This window comes from Lepisma saccharinum, chromosome 18 (assembly GCF_977018435.1).
Source record: "Lepisma saccharinum chromosome 18, izLepSacc3.1, whole genome shotgun sequence".
In the NCBI taxonomy this organism is placed as follows: Eukaryota; Metazoa; Arthropoda; class Insecta; order Zygentoma; family Lepismatidae; genus Lepisma; species Lepisma saccharinum.
This window is the reverse complement of record NC_139246.1, coordinates 28,621,111-28,642,859: the sequence shown is the minus strand read 5'-3', so window position 1 is coordinate 28,642,859 and position 21,749 is coordinate 28,621,111. Positions and strand designations below refer to the sequence as shown.

The window sequence follows — 21,749 nt, the reverse complement described above, 5'->3', positions numbered from 1 at the left end:
TTAATTATTATTATTAGCCTTTTTTCATCTTCTTTACACTGCTGGAATCCTATTTTCCAATGTAATAGCAATAGTATATTTTAAAAGAGTTTTTCAGACGCTAAGACAAAACTGAAATATTCTTAAATATGCTAAACTTTTTACAATCAAAAAATGCAAAAATCTTTATGTAGGACATAGCCTATGTTATTTTTAATGTGTTTTTCTTTGCTTCCTCATTTCTAAATTTGTAAAATGTATCACATACCATGGCACAGGAAGAAAATATCGATAAAATATTGATAATTGGTAGTGTTTGTGTGTGGAGAGGGGGAGCGCAAAACCACAATTCACAATCTATACTCTGTTCAAACTATATCTAGCAAGGCCGCGCATGGGCAGAGCGAAGCACTACACGCTCCTGGCAAGGCTGGTAATTGCAGTCGCTTCGCCCCTCAACGCAATCTCATTCCCTCTCACGTGTTCATTGGCGGAACCGTCTCGCGTTACTACTTGCGCAGAGACTTGTTTTCGTTCGCCTACTCCAGAGATAAGCTTGACAGAGTATAGTTACTGGGCTGATGCATTGGGTCGATAATACAAGTTGTTCGCATTAATTCAAGATGTTTGGAACAACCTACCAAAGTTTCCCACGTTAAAGTACTGATGCTCAATATATTTATACTTGATGCAGGGACCACTTGAAGAACGGAACCTGGTGGTGCATCCAGGGCCGGATTTACCTCTTTGCCGCCCCTAGGCCAAAAAAGCTCTGCCACCCTCCATACCGTTTATCAAGAATGAAAAACACATTATTTTCTGTATTACTATTTTTACTATTAACGGCATGCTGTATTAATTAAATGATAGTGACATACAAAAAATGTAACAAAGCGATGTGACATAAATTGAAGACTAAAATTGGTAAAACGCTGTAAGTGCAACAATAATTCAAACACCGTTTTCCAAGTTATACTGTGAAATGTGCTAGGCTATGCTTTAAAATGTGGTAAACGTGAAATGTAGCTGGTAGCCCTGTAAGTAGTTCAAAGGGCGTGTAAAGAGGTCACTAGTGTGCACGTTCTTAAGGGCTGATGTGCGGAACGATGCGATTTCCCACACTTTCGCTTTCGGCACTTACAACGTTTACCACTTTTAGTCCTCAATTATATAAATTACATTTTAACATTTACCTTGTTTTTCAGAGAAGACTTTTATTCCTACTTTATTTAAGTGATAGGTACATACCATCATACATGAAATGTAACAAAGCGATATGACATCACTCATAATGAGCGTAATGACGTTTTAAACTTACCCAAACAAACGCACGTCGGACATTGACACACGAGAGACGCGACACACCACCTACTTCTTGAATAATATTCTCGAGCAACTAACAGTAGAATAGAACAATGCGAAACTCCTTTAATAATGCTTGCGCCGACATTTTAATTCTCAACAATTCAACGTGAATCACATGCTTTTGATATGCGGCCAATTCCGGCAGTAACAAGGAACGCCGTTCCTGGAACGCAGCCAAGCTGGTGTTTTCTTTCAAAAGCAAGCGGCAGGCTCCACGTTCTTCCGCAATCGCAGACCCGGCTCAGCACAATACTGTACGTTCGAAACAACAATGTCGATAATTAAAACAAGAAATTAGTAAACTCGTTGCGAGCCCTGCTAGCCTCTCTCTCTTAAGAAATATTCTTCGTTAACTTATATTTACAATACAACTACATTAAGTCGTTCCGTTCGTGTGTCCGGAGAAGAAAAGAGACAATCCTAGAATTAGGTATTACTTATCAATTTAAAACAAACAATCGTGCCGCCCCTACCAAAGTTCCGCTCTAGGCCCGGGCCTATGAGGCCTATTGGGAAATCCGGGCCTGGGTGCATCTTAGAATTGGTTCTGCCACCGCCACCATGTCTAGGCTAGGCTTTGTCGCAAAGATATACTAATTAGGTATGAGGACATCATACAAGAGGCTAATATCAGATGTTCTGAACGAAGGACGCTGTAGTCTGTAATTATTGTGGTTTGGGCGTTTTAATTAATCAGTTCCAACGTTAAGTGCGTTTTGAAATATCGATAGCTTTCCTTGATCGTGAAATTGGTTTTCAATTATAAATCCAACCTATGTTTAATTTAGTCATTAGGAATGAATCATGCCACTGCCATGTGGAAAATATCTGATACTACGTGATATTCTATTAACCTAGTTTCAAGTTAGTGTAATTTCCTGTAAATTACTGTACATGGAAATAGTACAATAATTAATAGCGTAATCATTCCTTTGTTCTGTTGCTTTGGTTAACCAGAGACACAATTGACAGTAAAACATTTCCTTTCACAAGCCATGGATTCCATAGGGGTTTGGGATGTAGGGATCCACACATTCGCAATCACGGCCATTTGTAGAGATGATGTGTTCAGTAGCACGCTCCGGTCGTCTTTACCCCTAAGGTTGCCTCCAGATACCCATTGTATTGGCACATCGGCTGTGACTGTTGAAAGAAAAATGCCTTGGGACCACGATGGTTTATTACGACATTATAATATAAACGTTGAAAGCAATATGTTTCTTGAGGATTAGATCAAAAATTGTTATTTTTAATAATTTTATGTGAATCAGTCATATGCAAATTACGCGGTGCTAGAATCAATTATTACGCTGCACATCACGTGAGTTATTTTTGGCTCACTGCACATTTATTGTTTTTTCTGAGTATTGTTTTTTTCTGAGTATTGTCATTGTTTTTTCCGAGTATTGTTATTGTTCTCTCAAGCATTGTTATTGTTTTTCTGAGTATTGTTATTGTTTTTCCGAGTATTGTTATTGTTCTTTCAAGCATTGTTGTTGTTTCTCTGAGTATTGTTATTATTTTCTTAGTATTGTTATTGTTTTTCCTGAGTATTGTTATTGTTCTTTCAAGCATTGTTATTTTTTCTGAGTATTGTTATTGTTTTTCTGGGAATTGTTATTGTTTTTTTTCTCAACAATGGTATTGTTTCTTTCTGAGCACAGAGTCATTAATTATTTGTAACGTGACTCTTCCATATACTATTGCATCGCTATCGTTAGAGGAGCTGGCCAGGAAAACTTCAAGGCGAAACGTACATTCAGAAAAACGTGAAAACAGTTCATGTTGGAAATGTATTTTCGTTTACCTGTCAGATTTAAGTGAAATTTAAAGGCAAAAATAAATATAAAATGCGTTATTGTACATATATTGATTTGATCCACGGTTTTTAAATTGTTCGTATTAATTGTAACAATAACAGCATCACTAGCCATCTGCAAAATTTTGTCCACGGGGCCAGTCTTGATGTAACGTGTGTGTTATAGCATGGTAGCTTGAGTTGTCTATGCACCACGGGTCTTACAAGGTAAAGAGACGTGCTAGTTAAATACGCTTCAAGAGGCCCCTTGCTTAAAACTATTGTCACTTAAATACAACGTATGTGACATTAATGGGGTATAGGGTCGTACAGGCACGAGAGTGAAGCGCAGAAGGGCACATTACCAGCCAAATATTTGGGAGGGGGTAAAGTACCCCCTCTAAATCCTTTAATCAGCATTGTACCCTTTGAAACCGCTTCAAATAACACGACAGACGCAAGATGCTATTTTTAGCAGTTAAACGCAGTGTGCGAATTAACGGGGAGCTGGATTCCTTCCCCCTACAAAGATTTTTTTCACCCTCAAGAAAAATGGATTTGAAAGCATAGTATAACATTTCTTCACTATGTAATATACACTATGGAGAAATCATTGGTGTCCAGTCATCCAAGATTTCCCTGCCGGAACGTATTCAGCCTTATGGATTAAAGATGCAACCTTATGCAAATGACCAACCTCACCGAACCAAGACAACAGCAACCTGTTTCCCACATATTGCTGATATTTTACATCTGGTCCTTGCGTGGGCATGCGCGTGCGTCTGGGAGTTTCTGCCGTTAAATGTCCAAACGGAGTCCATAATTGGCGGGCCAGAAACAAGCGCGCCCGGAAGATTTTTTTTAAGGAAGGGGAAGTCACATAAACTATATTACTACCACTACTACTACTAATATTGCTATTATTATTGCTATTGTTTTTATTGTTGTTGTTGTTATTATTATTATTACTATTATTACATTAATACTACTGCTACGCATGATTTTTTAATTACATACATTAGTAAATTCCATATTCTGTATATCTATGTATAATTTGCATAACTGTATACTTAACATTAATTCATTTAGGACAAGAAGCTGTTTTTTAGTGTAAAATAGACTGCAAGCTTAAATGAAACCCTATTTCAAATAATAGTAATAATAGTTGGTAATTGTTGCTGTAACGTACGCCTGTAAGTCACAGGAAACAATACTTTTTGTTATAAAATAGCTGTACAATTTCACCATTCGAATTACATTAACTCATTCCGGAAATGTCAGGGGGGCAAGTTCCTCCCTAACCCCCTCTCCCTGCGGGCGCACATGGGCCAGAGACAATTCATTGCACATTTCGGGGTCCGGAAACTGCCTGCAAAGTATTCCATTCAGTATTCGGTGAAGAAACTGGGAATATTGTTGGGTGTGCATGAAGGAGGACGTCCAAAACTGCAGGAAGTGAGAAACAGATTGCTGGTCTCGGCAAAGAAGTCGTTGCGTAGACTGTCGCTGGAAACACTCGCTGTGACGTCACCATGCTTCTTATACACCAACGTATGTACGTAGAAAATTTCATTACATTATGACCAATAGTTTGATTTTTATAAGGAAAAGCAGGTGCCGAGAGCGAGTGTAACACCCAGTACTACGAACAGCATTCAGCGTGGCAAAATACAAGTCGAAACACTTGGGAATTCAGGTTATTCGTTCCGCAACATGGCGAAGATATTCTAATCAAGTTACACAATTATGCGTGTGTACAAACAAGGTAACTGTGGAGGTGATGGCGCCAGGTGATGTTTTCCACCCTGGGCGCTTCCGACCCTCGGAAAATAAATTGACCCAGAGTCAATTAGGCTGAGAGGTAATCTTGTACTATAACTCTCTGAATTGATTTTAGCTTGTTTGTCTCCTGAAAGGAAGTAATCCTTTTATCTGTCCAGTTTGTACCTTATCAGCTTTTATTGCGCCTCGCGCGTCACCTGTTGCTGACCCCGTGAACTTCTTTCTCAGAAAAGAAGGCTTTCTGTCGTAATTGTATTTCACTTCAATGCCAATCATGGGTTCGTCCGAAAGAAACACTGGAGAAAATAACCGAGATGAGGTGACTGAATGACTTTAATTTCATTAATGGAAGACAATGATTCCCATGTGATTCTATGAAGAAGATTTATTGTTAGCCATTGTAAAAACGTCTTGGGGGGCAAACTCCCCAGCAGATTTTTTTTCCAGGTGGGTAAATCTCAAGAAGTAGTGTTCTTATGCAAGCACGTATCTAGAAATATAATGAGGGGGATCCGAACCAAGTGTCCCAGAAATAATAATAAATATAATAATGTTTAAATTTAAACAATTAAATTATAATGAAATATTAATTATGATATGTAAATTTATTAATATGGCATATCTATTATTAATTGAGTACTTAAAATGATGGTATGAGAATATGAATATAACAACATATATTTATTATCTAGTTCGCGTGTACTTAGGATCGTCAAATTTATATAAAAACAAGGATATTAATGTCAAGTAGACAAAGAATTGAATATTAATTGAATAAAGAAAAGGCTGTTCCTTATTAATATTTTATGCACATATTTTCATAGGTAGTGGTGTGTGTAAATCTTATTTGGCAGTGTCCTTCAATACAGTATGATCCCAATGTAATAATCCTTGTCTTTCAAGTACGTATATAGAAAAAAGTACTAAAAGTATACTAAAAAGTACATTGTCATTATTTTATTTTAATACTTGGTAGTTCTTTCAGGTAGGTCAGGACCTCCTGGAACACCCCTAAATACGTCATTGTTCTTGTGGGAAAGAAATTAACTATACGAAAGAAGTGGTACAGAATGAGGCGATGACCTACAGACGCTAACCACGCAATCAGCGTATTGATCGATTGAATTGTGTTATTCTACGTCGCTTTTCTGCCACTCTTAGCTAATCGCAACGATGATGATGAATGGTGATGATGAAGTAGATTAAGGGATAATCAAAACATATGTATGGGCAGCACACAACCAGTGATGTGCCGTACACTATAAGTTTACGTCTACATGCGTTGTCTACACGTAATCTACAAATTAATTTTAAAGGCTTTTATGAAAAGAAAGTAACATTTTAAACTACTTGTATATTTGTTCCTAACGAACTGACAAGAATCCTATTTACAATATTTCTCTTCTCTTCTCTCAACTATGGAAGAATTAAAATCGTATGCAAGAAAAACAACAGATGGCAGTCGTGAGGCAAAAGAAGTATTTTCCCCATAAAACAGTAGATTATTCCCTACGTTAAGTTTTTCCTAGGTGAGAAATTGTTTAAAATTGCAAGGAAGAGTATGAAAGTTTTCTCTCACACATTAGCAACTGGTACGTAGTGTAATTTTGTTTTACTTCTACAGCGCTCTTTGCTTAGTCATCACTTTTCACCATGTTGTTGTTTACATGTATTACGTCATCTACGTGTTTAAAATAGTCTACGTGTAGAATGTAGTCTATCGTTGTTTACGCGTAGACGCACATCACTGCATACAACACAAAATTGACTCCCTAACTTCCCTGTGGAGCCACGTGGTGGCTCGGATCCCACTTTAAACTGTACGTCCAGTCCCAATTAGCCTTACTTAAAGTGGACTTAAAACACCAAGTAAAGACTGCCTCTCCTGACTGACGCAGTGGCAGCGTCGTTGCCATGCAATCAAGGGGTCTAGGGGTTCGATACCCGCTGGAGGCACATTGTGCTTCGGATACCACTTTAAACTGTACGTCCAGTCCCGACTAGCCATAGTGTGGATAAAGTGGACTTAAAACACCAACTCAGACAATATGTAGTCAGCACACAACAAGAGATTCATAAAGGATTAAACATTTCATAGATCCAGACACCAGAGACTTGCTAGCCTGGGAAAAGAATCAGCGGAGATTCTTTGCGACCAAGTACCAAATGATCATTGATTTTTGCGATTTTCATTGTTCAAAGCAACATTATGTGAAGTCAAGTAAGATCTCACAAATAGAAAAAAATCACAGAACTCTTAGAGAAATCGTGGTTTGAATTTTTGTTTCATCAATAAGTCTATATTACTCAATTAAAACAAAGAAATGACGCAAAAAACTTCATTTTATCAAAAAGCGACAGAAAGAGGAAAATATGTGCATGTGTTTATGTGTCCGTGGCGGAGTGGTTAGAACAGCGTGCTACGACGCCAGGGTTCGAATCCTGCCTGAACATGTGTGTTTATGGTTATTATCCCTTCAATAATCTCATCATATCTTCACTGATCCTCATCATCTCAATTAGCCAAAAGTGGTATAAAAACCGAACTAATTAACAAAAATTAAATCAAATTAAATATATGTAATGTGTGTGTGTGTGTGTGTCAAGTGTGTTTATACACACACACACACACACACACACACACACACATAGTATTATACCTGCAGATATTATCCCGGTACTTTGGTCTTTCGCATAGTCTCATTATCTTCGAAATTATGCAAAATTCAAAGTCTCTTTTTATTTTGCGCTATTTTTTGTGTGAAAAAAGTTGAATGAAAAATATTTTGAACTAATATTAATCAATATATTGAAATAATCTTAATCAATAGTTTTGAAATAACACGAATCAATATTTTGAAGTAATATTAATCAATTTCTTAAACTAATATTAATCAATATTTTGACCTAAGATTAATCAATATTTTGAACTAAGATTAATCAATATTTTGAACTAATATTAATCAATATATTGAAAAATATTAATCAATATATTGAAATAATATTAATCAATATTGAAATAATATTAATCAATAGTTTCAAATAATATTTATCAATATTTTGAACTAATATTAATCAATATATTGAAATAATATTAATCAATAGCTTGAAAAAATACTAATCAGTATTTTGAACTAATATTAATCAATATTTTGAACTAAGATTAATCAATATTTTGAACTAATATTAACCATCATACTGAAATAATATTAATGAATATTTTGAAATAATATTAATCAACATTTTGAACTAATATTAATCGATAATTGGAACTTTTAATTTTTACAATTTGAAGAATCGGTAGGAATCGGTGAAAATATCGGCATCGATATTAGTATCGGTTCAAACTGGTATCGGCTGAGAAGAAATGAGGACGAAAAGTGGTAAACGTTGTAAGTGCCAAAAGCGAAAGTGTTAGGAAATCGCATCGTTCAGCACATCATCCGGTAAGAACGTTCACACTAGTGCCTCTTTACACGGCCTTTGAACTACTTAGAGGGCTACCAGCCACATTTCACGTTTACCACATTATAAAGCATGGCACATTTCACAGTTTAACGTGTAAAACGGTGTTTGAATCATTGTGGCACTTGCAGCGTTTACCAAGTTTATTCTTCAAATATAAAAAAAATCAATGGAAAGAAGAAAAACAATGTAGAACATGAGAAAACAGTGTACAGAAAGAAGTGATCACGTAGAGGAAAAAATCACCAGCAAGGGGATGCTCTAACTTAGAGGAGAATGTAGTGTCTGAGACTCCCTGTCACTTTCCAGAATGTGGTATGATATTTGAAACACATAATTAAATCTGTTTAACTTTACTATCTCACATACCAACTTGATATCTGTCTAGTTATTTATAGTTAAGTTACATATTTTGTTAATAGTAGTTGCAGAGTCAATACTTATGTGAGCCTGTTCTGCGTGGTTGCATACATTCTGGATATGATTCCTTGGAATTGATGAAACGGCAACCGTTTTCTTGACGTCAAATTGTGAGAAAGAAAAAGGAAAAGTTGCAGATGTTTGTATAACACACTTTCCATCGCAACAGAGTACCATGCAACAAAGCATGAATAGCTTTCAGAGCATATGCCTCCGTTTCCCTCCATTGTACACGCCTCTTTGCTCAGGGCGAGAGAAGATACATGAGACCGTTAAACAAAGAAGCAGCTGACGGTCGATTTTAACCTTGCTGTCATGTTTAATATGTGCTATACATCCCATATATACGTCCCAATGTTTGTATATTAACTGATACTCGAGAAGATAACATGTGTGAGAGGTGTTTCAAGGTGTGGATTTTCACTTCGGGGTAGCTCAGTGTTGCCAACTGCTTTTTAGTAATATCCCCACTTACACGTGCAGAATGTTGACCAACCGAAATGGGACATATTACTTGAAACTTGCCCAAACTAAAAATAACAAATAAAAATGGAGTTATAGTTTATGGTTTATATCTCCGATTAATGCAGGGTCTCCTGGCAAAGTGGGAACGTCGTGTTCTTGTAATCAAGGGGTCCCTGTTTCGATACTAGATGGAAGCACATAGAGGTTTGAATCGTACTTTAAATTGTAGTCTCACTCCTGATTACTCTTTCTAATGTACACAATTGTTTATTGAAACAAATACATATTTATTTGTAGACATATCTATCTTCTTCTCTCTCTCTTTTTCCTTCTTGTTTTGTATATCATTCTTTGAATCTCTATATCCTTTCTCTGCACTTTCATTTCTACTTATCTCTCTCTTCTTTCGTTTCTTCATCTACGTTATATCTTTCCGCTCTTGTTTCTCTTTCTCGTTCCTTCTTGCTTGATCTACATATCTTTGTGTTTTTTTATCCTCTCTTTTACCTTCTCTACTTATCTCTTTCTCTTCCTTTTTTCTACTTATCTCTTTTTACCCTTGTTTATATTATTTCTGTCTTTGCAACTCATTATCCTCTCTGCTCCCCTCTCTAGATTTTCGTCTATACTTATTCCATTTTCTTTCTTTCTCTATCGACCTATCTCTTTCTATTCTTGTTTTCTCCATCCATCTTCTATCCATCTCTTTGTCCTCTCCATTCGCCTCTCTACTTTTCTCTTCCTATGCTTCACTATTCACCTATCTCTTTCTACTTTTCTTGTTATATGCTCTCCATTCTTGTTTTCTCTTTCTTTCTCCCTATATCTTCATTCTCTCCATTCCTATCTCTATCACTTTTCTTTAATTTTGTCTCTCACTCTTTCTATCTCATTTCATATCTCTGTGTGCGATCCAGGCTCTACTGTAAATAATTGTGAACAATTACTTACGTAGGCTATTAGGGAAGGCGAAAAGGTGGGCCAGGGTTATTTCACTGCAGACTTAGCCCACCCTCACCCTCTTAGCGGTGACATCCTTTAATAACTTAAACGTTGTAATAAACAACGTTTTGTATTATCTTTGAAATTATCCGTTATAAATTTGGGTAAACGATATCCAAATGTGTTGCCACAGTAAAGGCGCTTGTAATAAATAACACAAAATTTTGGTCGAGAATAGAAAAACGTTTCGGAAATGAACTGGGAATCTTGTGCATTACGTTGTTATCATGGGAGAAGTTTCAAGAAGTTCTGCGTCTTAAAAAAATACACTGTTGCTAATTAGACAAGTGAAAGAATATAAAAACCTTTATCTTGGAGAAAAGTTGCCTTTACTTTGGCTAATCTAGTTAAAAATTCATGTATTTGGCAACACTTGATTGTCTGGAACCTTCTCCTCCCAGCGCAGATGGGTCGGGTAGGGGGACAAGCATGGTTTGACCAATCAGAGAAGCTCTGCTGCACATCACGTGCTGTTGTTTCTAACTAAAGTTTTGCTGCACAGTGTGTATAGATTTATTGGGGATTGAAGTCGTCTACACTTGTATCAGTACTCTGCAAGATGTGAGACAAGAAGACAGAAGCCTGGAGAAAAATTTAAAATCTTTCTACACTTCCTTCAAGTCTCGTGCAGGTCAACCACAAGAGGATGAATATCGATACGTTATTATCATGAAATTGTGTGATAGTGCTCCATCTGTTTTCCAAGATGCCTTTTCTTCAGAAAACTGGCACAAGTGTCTTTTCCGTCGAAAATGGAGGAAGTTACTAACTGTTGAGCTTTAGTGAAAAGTTTTTTCTGCAAGTGTGCAAGAAGTGAAGAACAGTTAGCTGATATAAAATTATTATTTATATTAGTGTGAGGGTTATGCCACTTCATTATTGTTTCTTCTAAAGCATTAGCAAAAATTAATAGTTTCCAACATTTCTGGTAGTAAGTCACATTACATCAGGAAATTTTCCTTAACACAGTACGTTAAATTCCGAAAGTCCTGAGACGCAATATTATTACAACAATACTTCATTGTGGACGCTGTATATGAAAGAATAATACATGTTTGCTAACGCCTTGCCATCTGAAAGATAATTTTAAAGCATTAATTAAAATTTTGCAAGAAGACATGTGATTTCCAGCTTGAGAAATGTTATAAAATAATAATTATATTTTTATCACCAGAGGGCGCAGAAGAATTTATTCATGTCTCCCTGTGCATTTGTTTGATACGTGACACTAACCTAAATTCCGTTTAGAGGAAAAACTAGAAGTTAATTTCGACAGATAGAACTGTGGAAAAAATTGCTTCGAGTTTCTGACGTTTTAGATTTCACTGTGGTCAACACGCATTTATCGAAATCGAAAGTCTTTAAATGTAATATATCAACGTTTATCTTTGAAACATTCGATTTTATGAGATTACAATATATGTGACTGGGGTTTTGCTGTAATTCTAAATATTTTAGAGTCTTGCTTCTTTCTCTGAGGCGTGTATTTGCTAGTAAATATCTCTTCAAAATATGGAAGTAATGCTATTTGCAGTATTCTTGAACAGACTGTTGATAACAATCTGTATTTAATGGTTTAAAGTTACGTAGAGTCAGTCACCTGTCTAGGCCTTGCATTTTCAAGGCACTTATTTCGTAACGTGTTTGTTTTGCAGTGACGTTATTGAAATTATGTTCAATGTAGACCACAGCCTAGAGACTGCCATTAGGCCTATAAAACTCCTTCTACACTTCTCTGGCCACTGGTTGTTCAGTTGGCCTACGAGTTGTCGAGATTCGCTGAACATCTTCAAGGTTTTCCATTCCTCTTTGGTAACAGTGGTGATGTGCACGCAGGTAGTTGGAAACATTGTCGACTTCCTCAGCACGTTTCACGATATCCGGGGACTCGTTGTGAACTGTTTGATCGTATCGTTCTACGTCCAAGGATTCGTGTACCTCGTATCTACTCTCGTCCACAGGAAGTCCCTGTTTGACCTTCTGGACCTGTGCAAAGACTTTGAGGACAGCGTCTTCTTCTGGAAGTCCAGAGCGATGGTTCGGGAGAGGGTCGTGAAGAGATCCAGAAGGACACTGATAGTATCGTCCATCTTGGTGACGACATGCGCCAGCCTATGGGCCTATCCCTTGTTGACATACAAGCCTCTGGCTACACGAGGCTCCAGCGACACCAGACTCAACTCTTCTCAGTACAGCTTCTCCTGGGCTCTCAATCTTAGCTACTGGTATCCGTTCGAAAACATCTCCTCTCCGCTGTACGAAATGATGCTTACCTTCGAGATCCTGTCCCTGTATATCTCCTTCTGGTTGATTCTGGCTTCTGACAACTTATGTGGTACTTTGGTGCTGTATCCTCTGGAAGAAGTACGGCATATGAGAAAGATCTTCAGAGCTCTCCTGGAACTCGGTCATCAGAACTATGAAGGAAGGAAGAGCAAGGATTGTGATGATAAAGTGCGCAGAATAGCTGAACAGGAGCTGACAGTACTGGAAGATGACAAAATGGAACTAGAGGTGCTGTCAGAGACACCTGTTGAGGTCCATAAAGACTACAAGAACCTAGAAGAATGGAATGTTGCTCAGAGCAGAGTGCATGATGAAGATTTGTCTCCGGAGATTGCAAATGATGCTCTGTTTCTGATTGAGTCCTCCCCAACACGGCTGGAAGGAGCGCTTAAGAAGTGGATTATTCAGCATCAGAAAGTTATTAGGTAAGACAAATTTTTGCTCTTTCTTGCTATTTGATGTGTTCTCCACATAAACACTCCACTCCATATCCTAAAATATGCTTGCTGATAACTAGAACCTGTATAATTGAAGGTTTGGTAATGTACAAAACTCAACGAATATTTGGAATTGGACAGTGTTCCTTAAACTCTTACGATATTAGTGAAAGAGAGAAAATATCTCACTGCAAAATATAGTTCTGGACGAACTTAAATAAACTCGGACCATATCATCCCCATAACTTTGACTGTGCTTGAAGAGATTTATGGTCACCATATGTCCAAGTGCAAGAATTGGCAACAATCGAAAGGAAATATGGTGGGCGCACGCCTGTTAACGCCTTGCCAAGATTGTGAAGAAGATAAGGTACGGGTTTATTTAAGTCTGTTCTGAAGTACAAGTATGTAAGGAAATTGTGGTGGAGAATGGATTTGGAAGATTATTTTTGATACTTCAAATTTCATATTTTAAGAAGTGTATTCCACATTTTGTAGGGCGTCACGGTGTTTTCGTTAATTTGCAATCCTGTATTCTGTGACTAAATATCTAAAATCTCATTATTATCTTGTTATAGTCAAATTTGTTTCTTGATGCCATTATCTCACAACCTTAACTTCGTAAACAGGTAGTCGCAGTAGTGTACCGACAAACTTCTTCATGGTTTCTTGTATTTGAATTTCATTGGCCATGTTGAAGTGCAATGCATTCCACAAACGATTTGGCGTGCTAATTTTGATTACAAAATATATATAGGCACATTAATATTGCCGTCAGCTAGAAAAGAGTAGCAAAAGAAGGAAGTGATAACGTCAGAAGAGTGGTGGGTTAAGATGTGATAAAGATGTTGAGTTAGAGGGTGAAAGGACGTGGGTTTAGCGGGGAGGTAGGAGAACATCGCAAGAGATAAGAGACGAAAGTCCCTTCAGAAATTCAAGTAAATATTAAACCAGTCTAGGACCATATTCTGTGTCTGTTATTTGGCGAATTGGGGTAGCATTTTCTTTAATTACTTTTATTCCTTACGTGAAGTCTATGGCAGCAAAGACTGAACACAGTATGCCTGTTCATAGCAAATGCAGAAGCCCTGAATAATTTATCAGGTGGAATTGCATGCATTTACATGATTATAAAAATCCATAAATTACACAAAAATTTATTGTATAAAAGGAAACTATCATATATTTTTGTCGTTTTTCATATTTTCATAAGGTATTACACAATTGGAGTCGTTGTTTGTATTGTAGTTGGTTCTGTGCCAGTGTGCACACAACACAAAAAGAGGTGCATTTTTAAAAAGCCGACCCCGTGGCGGAGTGGTTAGCAAAGTGCGCTACGATGCCAAGGGTGCCGGGTTCGAATCCCATGCATTGCTGTTCTTTGTGAGTGTCCCTCCATCAAATTTAGCATACCATCACTCATCCTCATCAGCGCGATTAGACAATGTAGCAGAAAAGCGACGTTAAATAATAATTATGAAATCGAAATCAACATCCAAATAATATACCGGGTGATCCGTTTGAGATGTCAGAAAAGTAAACCTTTATACACAAGAGGTTAATGTACGTATCTGTGAGCAGCTTGTTGTAATATAAGCAGAAAGGATGTAATTTTTGAATGAGTGGAGGTTTACAGACTTCAGCCACATGGCGGCGCTAATGTACATGGTAACAAAGGTGGTGATCACGTCACAACAGCGCACACAGTATGTCGAGTATTACATGCATGCTACTGCCGCCACGCAGCTGAAGTCAGTAAACCTCCACTGATTCGAAACTTACATTCCTTTCTGCTTATATTACAACAAACTTCTCACAGATACGTACATTAACCTCTTGTGCATAAAGGTTTACTTTTCTGACATCTCAAACGGATCACCCAGTGAATCCTAGTTTCGGCTCAGAGCTTTTAGAAAATCTGCCTTTTATCCTGAATGCATGCAACCACTCCGCACAGATCCATGGTTGCCACGGACAGTTACTTCTTCTATCAGACATCATACTGAAAACTATATTCACTATGAAATAGCATTGTAATAAATTAGATTAGAAATGTATCTATTGATCAGCCTCTTGGCTCTCCCAACAAATACATAAAAAGAATAACTATAATAATACGGTGAAAATATATTCAATGAAGATATGAAATGAACAAGTCAAAAATAAAATTATGTCATAAAAAAGCATGCTATCGCTGGCCTGACTGGTTAGCACAGCCCGCTACGACGCCCGAGGTCATGGGTTCAAATCCTGGCCTAGGCATGGATGTTCTTTGTGACTGTACTACCTTCGTCAATTTCATCATATCATCACTCATCCTCATATTCGCAATTAGCCGAAAGTGGCCAGAAAAGCGAGATAAAATAAACAATGTGAAGATAATGCTTTGCGTTATCTACATAAATTAAGAGAGTCTTGTATTAACATTAAGACAAACTGATGAAGGAAATAGCATGCACACAGTTAAAGTTATGACTGATGATGATGAAATTGATGAATGGATGCAAGGAAAACTTATATCCAGACCCAGGATCTGTTCAGGAAAGTTTGGAGGCGAAATCGAAAGTGGACGACCTAACTCGCTCGTCACCGATCCGGGTATGTATCATTGTATGATAGCAGCTATCATTCTTAGTACGTGGTCCGACATTAATATCGGCTGCAACGTTGAATGATTTCATACATGCAGGAAAAGGCAGTTTTTGAAGTGATTGTAGCGTCTAAAGAAGACGGCAAAGAGTAAAGAGCTATTTATTATTTGTTCTGATTTACAGATTTCATACGTACAAGCCTGTACTTATTATACTATTAAACGTATTATTATATTTATTAATAATGTCTTAATAATACTCAGCGGTGAACGATGAGACTCGGTGAAGTACACAGACTCCTCTCAGGTACAGGGATAATGTTAGGCGAAGAAAATATTCACAGCACAAAGAAATGAAACCACATTGCTGCAGTAGATAAACTAAAAGGTTTTATTCTTTATTTATGGCAATTATAATGCGAATATACTTGAGACGAAGGCAAGGATTTCGCTTTGTCGATTAATTGACTCAACTAAAACGCATAAACTCAATGCGTGGCTATCGGCAAGCCTATGATCACATAGAACTAGCTTGCGCCCCGAACTACCACAACAAGAGATATGCAATAATAACCGAGCCAATATTTGCTCTTTAGCCTTTTAGTCCAAATTAATCGTTAGGCTAGCTTTATTTCTTAACGAATAATGGTTGCAGTATTGTGCATAGAATCAACACATGACCATCGGCATACCTACGTATGATCGCAAAGGCCTAGCTTGCGTCCCGAACTACCATACCAAGATATATGCACAACACCGAGGAGTTCTTGTTAGGTTTAGAAGCTTCGTCGATCCGTGGCGAAAGTGTGATATTTCTTAACCGACATCCTCGCTTTTATACTATTTCGAGAACACAGATTCAAGTACAGATGAATCACTCACTATTTACAAAGAGATGCTACCAACAAAACTGACATCTATACATGTTTAGAAATACAAATTCTCGCAAACATGAAGATACATTAAACTACTCATAATATAGCATAAAATACAATAAACATTAAACAAAAGATATACATTACAAACAAGGTTCATTATTACATATAATAAAAAGGAAATTACGCTTTCTTACACAAAATAAATATGTTAGTGACATATTTTCTACTGATGACGTCACATAAAAATATGGATCATATCAGATTGAAGACCTCAAAGAGTAAAAAGCTATTTATTATTTCTTCTGGATTACAGATTGACACATGCCGTTGAAGATAGACTCGCTAATATAATGGTTACAGTCATCCTCACATCAGGCTGCATACTATGCATGCTGTTCTACATGGCTGTTGCGGTGAGTATACACATTCTCAGGCAAGTTTCCAATTGAATCAGCAGTTTGAAGAAGGGAACAAATCCAAAAATCTGATTGTTGGGAAATTAAAAAAAACTGCCTATTTTCGTTACTGTTCATTATGACTGAATTAAAATCGTATAAGAAATCCGTTACATATACCTACTATCCTAGTGCGTAGTATTTTTGGTATTGGACTTTAATAAAAAGGAATATGAGGATTATAAAAGTAAGGATTCGGTCCCTTCTTCAAACTGATGAGATGCGCATTAGGTATTATTCATATAAATGCTGGATTGAAAAAAAATATTTATTTGTCACAAAATATCATAGAAATGTTAAGTAGCATACATTATGTTGTGATTTCAACATAGAGGAATCTTGAACTATTGAATACAGTGTCCAAACGTACACAGAAAACTATTGCTCCCCTTCACTCAGACCATCATCCTCCATTGTCGTAGTCGTTGGCCTTGTCAACACCTCTTCATAAAATGGTTTGTATTCATCGGGAATGTACGTGACTATCTTGGCTACATCCTGTATCTTCTTGTGATTAATGGGGATGTGTGCATCATACGCTAGATCAGTTGGAATCTGGGCTACTGCTGAGTTTGGCTTTTGCAGCAGGAAAGTGTGTTTCACTAGGCCATCGATATACTCAGATGTGGTCAAATAACCTCTCGGTAAGGAGTATTCCACTTGCCTGTATTTAGATATCATAAATGATGTGGTCCTGTCAAGAGACTTTGCTGTTTTTTTGTAGAACTGCGGGCACCAGTTCTTAAAGTCAATTACACTTTCGGCAGATATCTGAGTAACGTTAAAACCTGACTTCTTAGGTGTTTTAATCAACTAAATGTACTGTTCTGGTGCATAAATTCTGTCCATTTTTTCTGATTTTTCTCTTGGCAGTCCCGAAGTTACGGTCACATTGCAAGAATGAATGACCCCGCACAGGGAAGTACTGGTAGATCTTACGAAATCTTCCTGTGGCAACCAATGCCAGGAAAAACCGTACTAACGTATTATTACGGTTTTGGCCTCCGAGGCATCACTGCAAACGTGAAGTTCTTTGACTACAGGGCTCATATTTTGTATTTTTAACCATAACATACTACAAACTTCATCGGGACCGCGTTTAGCTTCACCTTCAGGGTACACATAGAATTCGGCAGCATTAGTTTTCAGGTCATGAATGTAAAACACGTGTAACCAAAGTTTCCGGAGGTAAAACATTTCTTGTACCGGTATTTTCGGTAACGGAAGATTTTGAATCAAGTCAAAAACAATCGCTCTAACCTCAGGGTCATTAGCTCATAGATTATTGACTTCTTGCTGTTTCTTATAAAACTTGTTGCCTCTGCGAAGATGAATAATCTCTTCGGCGACAGCAGCACGTTTTTGCATTATCATTGAGATGCGGACTTTTAATTTTTGCAGTTAGCTCTTCGCAAGTGCTACACACATCTATTTGGGGACGTCCAAATCTGTAAGCATGATTTTCATTATAATATTTTCTGTAAAAATCGTATTTTACTAGCTTGGCCAGAGTTGGGTGTTTTTTTTACAGAAGAGCTCATACAAGGTTGTAATATTTAGGTCAGCACTCAAATATTTTATTGTTCTGTTACTGTAGTGTGTTTCATGTAAAGGTAATTCTTTAATATGTTCATCGATCATTGCACGAACATCATCAGGGATGGCATTTCCTCGGTGACCATGCTTCCCTCTATTATCAACGGCCAGTTTACCTGACGTAATCAATGAAGTTAACCTAAACAGTGCTTTATTTGTGATACCGTACACAATTGAAAATTCCTTTTTACACACAGGTACACGTTCAGTGCCTTTCATTACGTGGTAAACAAAAATGCTATCACGTTTAAGTGGAACTGCACTTTTCGAACGCCTACGTGCTGGTGATTTACGGTCAATGAGTCCCATTAAAAATGTGTCTTTCTCATTTTTCGTTTGAAACCCTCGCAAAGTATTCAAACAGTGTTCCTTGTCATTTACACTGAATTTCTTACTACATTTCTTCTTACAAGAGCAATCCTCATCTCTATTTGACTTTGCAGGCACTGTCTTTCCAGTTCTAATACTTACATACTCTTCACCTCGAAGTCTTTTGTTTTTCTGCACTACATAACTATACGTTTCTGGGCGCTGAACACCTTTCCTCTTCTTTTTAGGCGTAAGAACAACTTCGCTGTCCGATGAACTAGCAGACATTCCAATAAGTTGCAAACACTTCACAATCGTTTTGATTACTCGTTTAGACCATCACAGATTGTAACTCAGATACTAATTGCAGGTTAACCTTGGTAAACACAACAGAAATGTACAATAATATACACATAAAGGTCTTGCATACCATCGCAACTTGTTACAGCTGTTAGCAAGTGCGATCTCAGTGCCACTAGTAGGAAACGGATGAATCAGTTTGAAGAAGGGAACAAAACCTGGATTCATTCCCTTCTTCAAACGTACGAATATTTGCAAGGGCAATTACACCATCAAGCGTGTGGTTTTCGGTCCCTTTTTCTAACGTCCTAGATGCGGGTATATGTTAAGACACGTTTGGAGCAAAAAAAAAACGAATTTCGATTTTTTGGCGCTTGTTCCCTTCTTCAAACTGCTGATTCAATTGAAGAATACAGGGGATAAAACCTCATATGTCTAATTTTACCTATTTGCTGTTCTCGGTGGTTTTAAATAGCTCCGTCAGTGTAGTTTTGTGTGGTGTACTTACCTTACATCCGTAAGTCCTGAGAAACGTGAAACTTTAAAAATGGTATGCAGGGGGTAAGTAGTGAGCCTTGAATTGTACTCTTTAATTGGCAGTAGCGTGGAGAATATACAGTGGCGTAGTTACTACGTCATTTTAGGGTGCACTTTTGCCACATCATGAAAGTAAAGTAGGTGTATGCTAGGAATTATTGTGCGCACTTTAACAGTTTAAGTTAACATTTCGCTATTTCAGTTCCAGTGACGGCGATATGTGGCAGTCCCCCTCCCCCTACGGCGAGTATAATCTTCGTAGAACTGTGTCTGTGTTGTCCTTGTTTGTGCTGAGTGCCCCTTTACAGCCTCAACGTTTCACTCAAGTCAGAATATGTTAGCCTCCGATTATTGTTGTGATTAGTTATACTGTATTATAGATAAGGTAAGGGGCTGGACCCCATATCATATGACGGGTGCAAAGGAGCCTAAGTGCTGACGCACCCAACATTTTAAACCCAATCAATCAATCAAGTTAGATTGACTGCACTTAAATACGCCGCTGCCTGGGAGAGAACAGAAAGGAAATACTCTGCATTACATTTATGAAGGATATATTGATCCCACTTGAAACTGTAGGTCCAGTGTCGATTAGCCTTTCTGTGCATAAAGGGGACTTCAAACAAAATCTCAGTGAAGGCTGTATTAAAGACTATGAGTTGCGATTGTCCACTGCTTGGGTACCTTACCGTGGTTCGATTCCTGGGCGAGCTATCTCAGGCAGGAATTTCTCCGACAAAGTCTACGGGACTGTTCCAGTCTAGCATCAATTCGCAGCTTGTGTTTAAGGAGGCTGGAGCATAGTACTGATCACAGCATCGCCACTACTGAGAAGAACTAGAATGCGTGGAGCCCTATCTCCGCAAGGGTCACATCCAGCTGCTAACAGTCACTAAAACTAATTGCTAAGAGCTCTAAACCCGCCTCTCGGTTAGGAGCGCCAGGTTTAGAGCATATAAGCAATTAGTTGTAGTGACTGTTAGTAACTACAAGTGCCCAGACCCATCCTCTTTATCGTCCTTCAATTGCTATCGTGCCTAAAAGACGACACCGATCTAGTGAATCAACCAACTTCTAAAGGTAAAATAACATATATGAACTAAGGTTAAACGTATGCCGAAGGTACAAAATTAACTGATTAACTGACGCAATAACCTCAACTTCAGCCAAGTATATCAGGTAATAATGCCCACCAAACAATATTGTATTGTCCGCGTAGACAGGCCCCTTTCAGCCAAAATCGATACTCGCAAACTCTACTTGAATCAAGCACCACCTGGTGGGAGATGCTAGACATTAAAGTCAAAGCGTTTCTGTGTTTTGTGGCACAGCATACAGCACCGCGAATGTAATAGGATTGAATTAATATTCGTACGGCGCGAACTCACGTGCATGAAAACTGTTTTTACGTGGTCTTGATTGCTACGAAACAAACTCCTGCCTTTAATAATATAGGGTCGTTCGTTAAGCGGCAGAAACAAGTCAGTTCAGACGCCCACTCAAGAGACGCTGCCTACAATTACAGATTTTTTTTTAATTTACAAGAATTTTTTTCAGTTCATTTTAGTAACGTGTTTGTATCAACTTTTGTTTCTTTTATTTCGACACTCAACAATAGAGCAAACCGACCTCAGTGGCGTAGTAGTTAACACAGCGCGCTACGACACCAGAGGTTCCGGGTTTTAATCCCGGCCTGGGCATGGATGTTCTTTGTGATTATCCATTCATCAGTATCATAAGTCATCTTCATCCTCACGATTAGCCAAAGTGGCAGAAAAAGCGAAGTAAAAAATAAACCAATCAAAATAAATAAACCAAACAAGAGAGCAAAACCTTTCATTAGAACGAAGACTTCCCTTCAAGATCAATACTTTCTTTCAGGACCAATACTTGCCTACAAAACGGAGATTCCCCTTCAAGATAGAGGCTTCTTTTCAAGACTAATACATCAATTCAATATCACAAAGACGTACCTTCAAGACAGAGATTTCCCTTCAAGACAAGACTTCTTATCAAGACTAATACATCAATTCAATATCACAGAGATTTCCCTTTAAGACAGAGACTTCCCTTCAACACATAGAC

General features: G+C 37.7%; 1 protein-coding gene across 1 annotated transcript in view; it reads left to right on the top strand.

Moving 5' to 3' along the window:
- The first annotated feature begins 11,947 nt into the window (after positions 1-11,947).
- The window catches only part of LOC146002174 (odorant receptor coreceptor-like), a 34,893-nt gene continuing 25,091 nt past the window's right edge, over positions 11,948-21,749 (top strand). Inside the window, exons 1-2 of the mRNA XM_083139892.1 lie at positions 11,948-12,987; positions 16,781-16,880. Of these exons, the coding sequence (XP_082996018.1) occupies positions 11,948-12,987; positions 16,781-16,880 (1,140 nt within the window). The remainder of the gene's footprint in view (positions 12,988-16,780; positions 16,881-21,749) is intronic.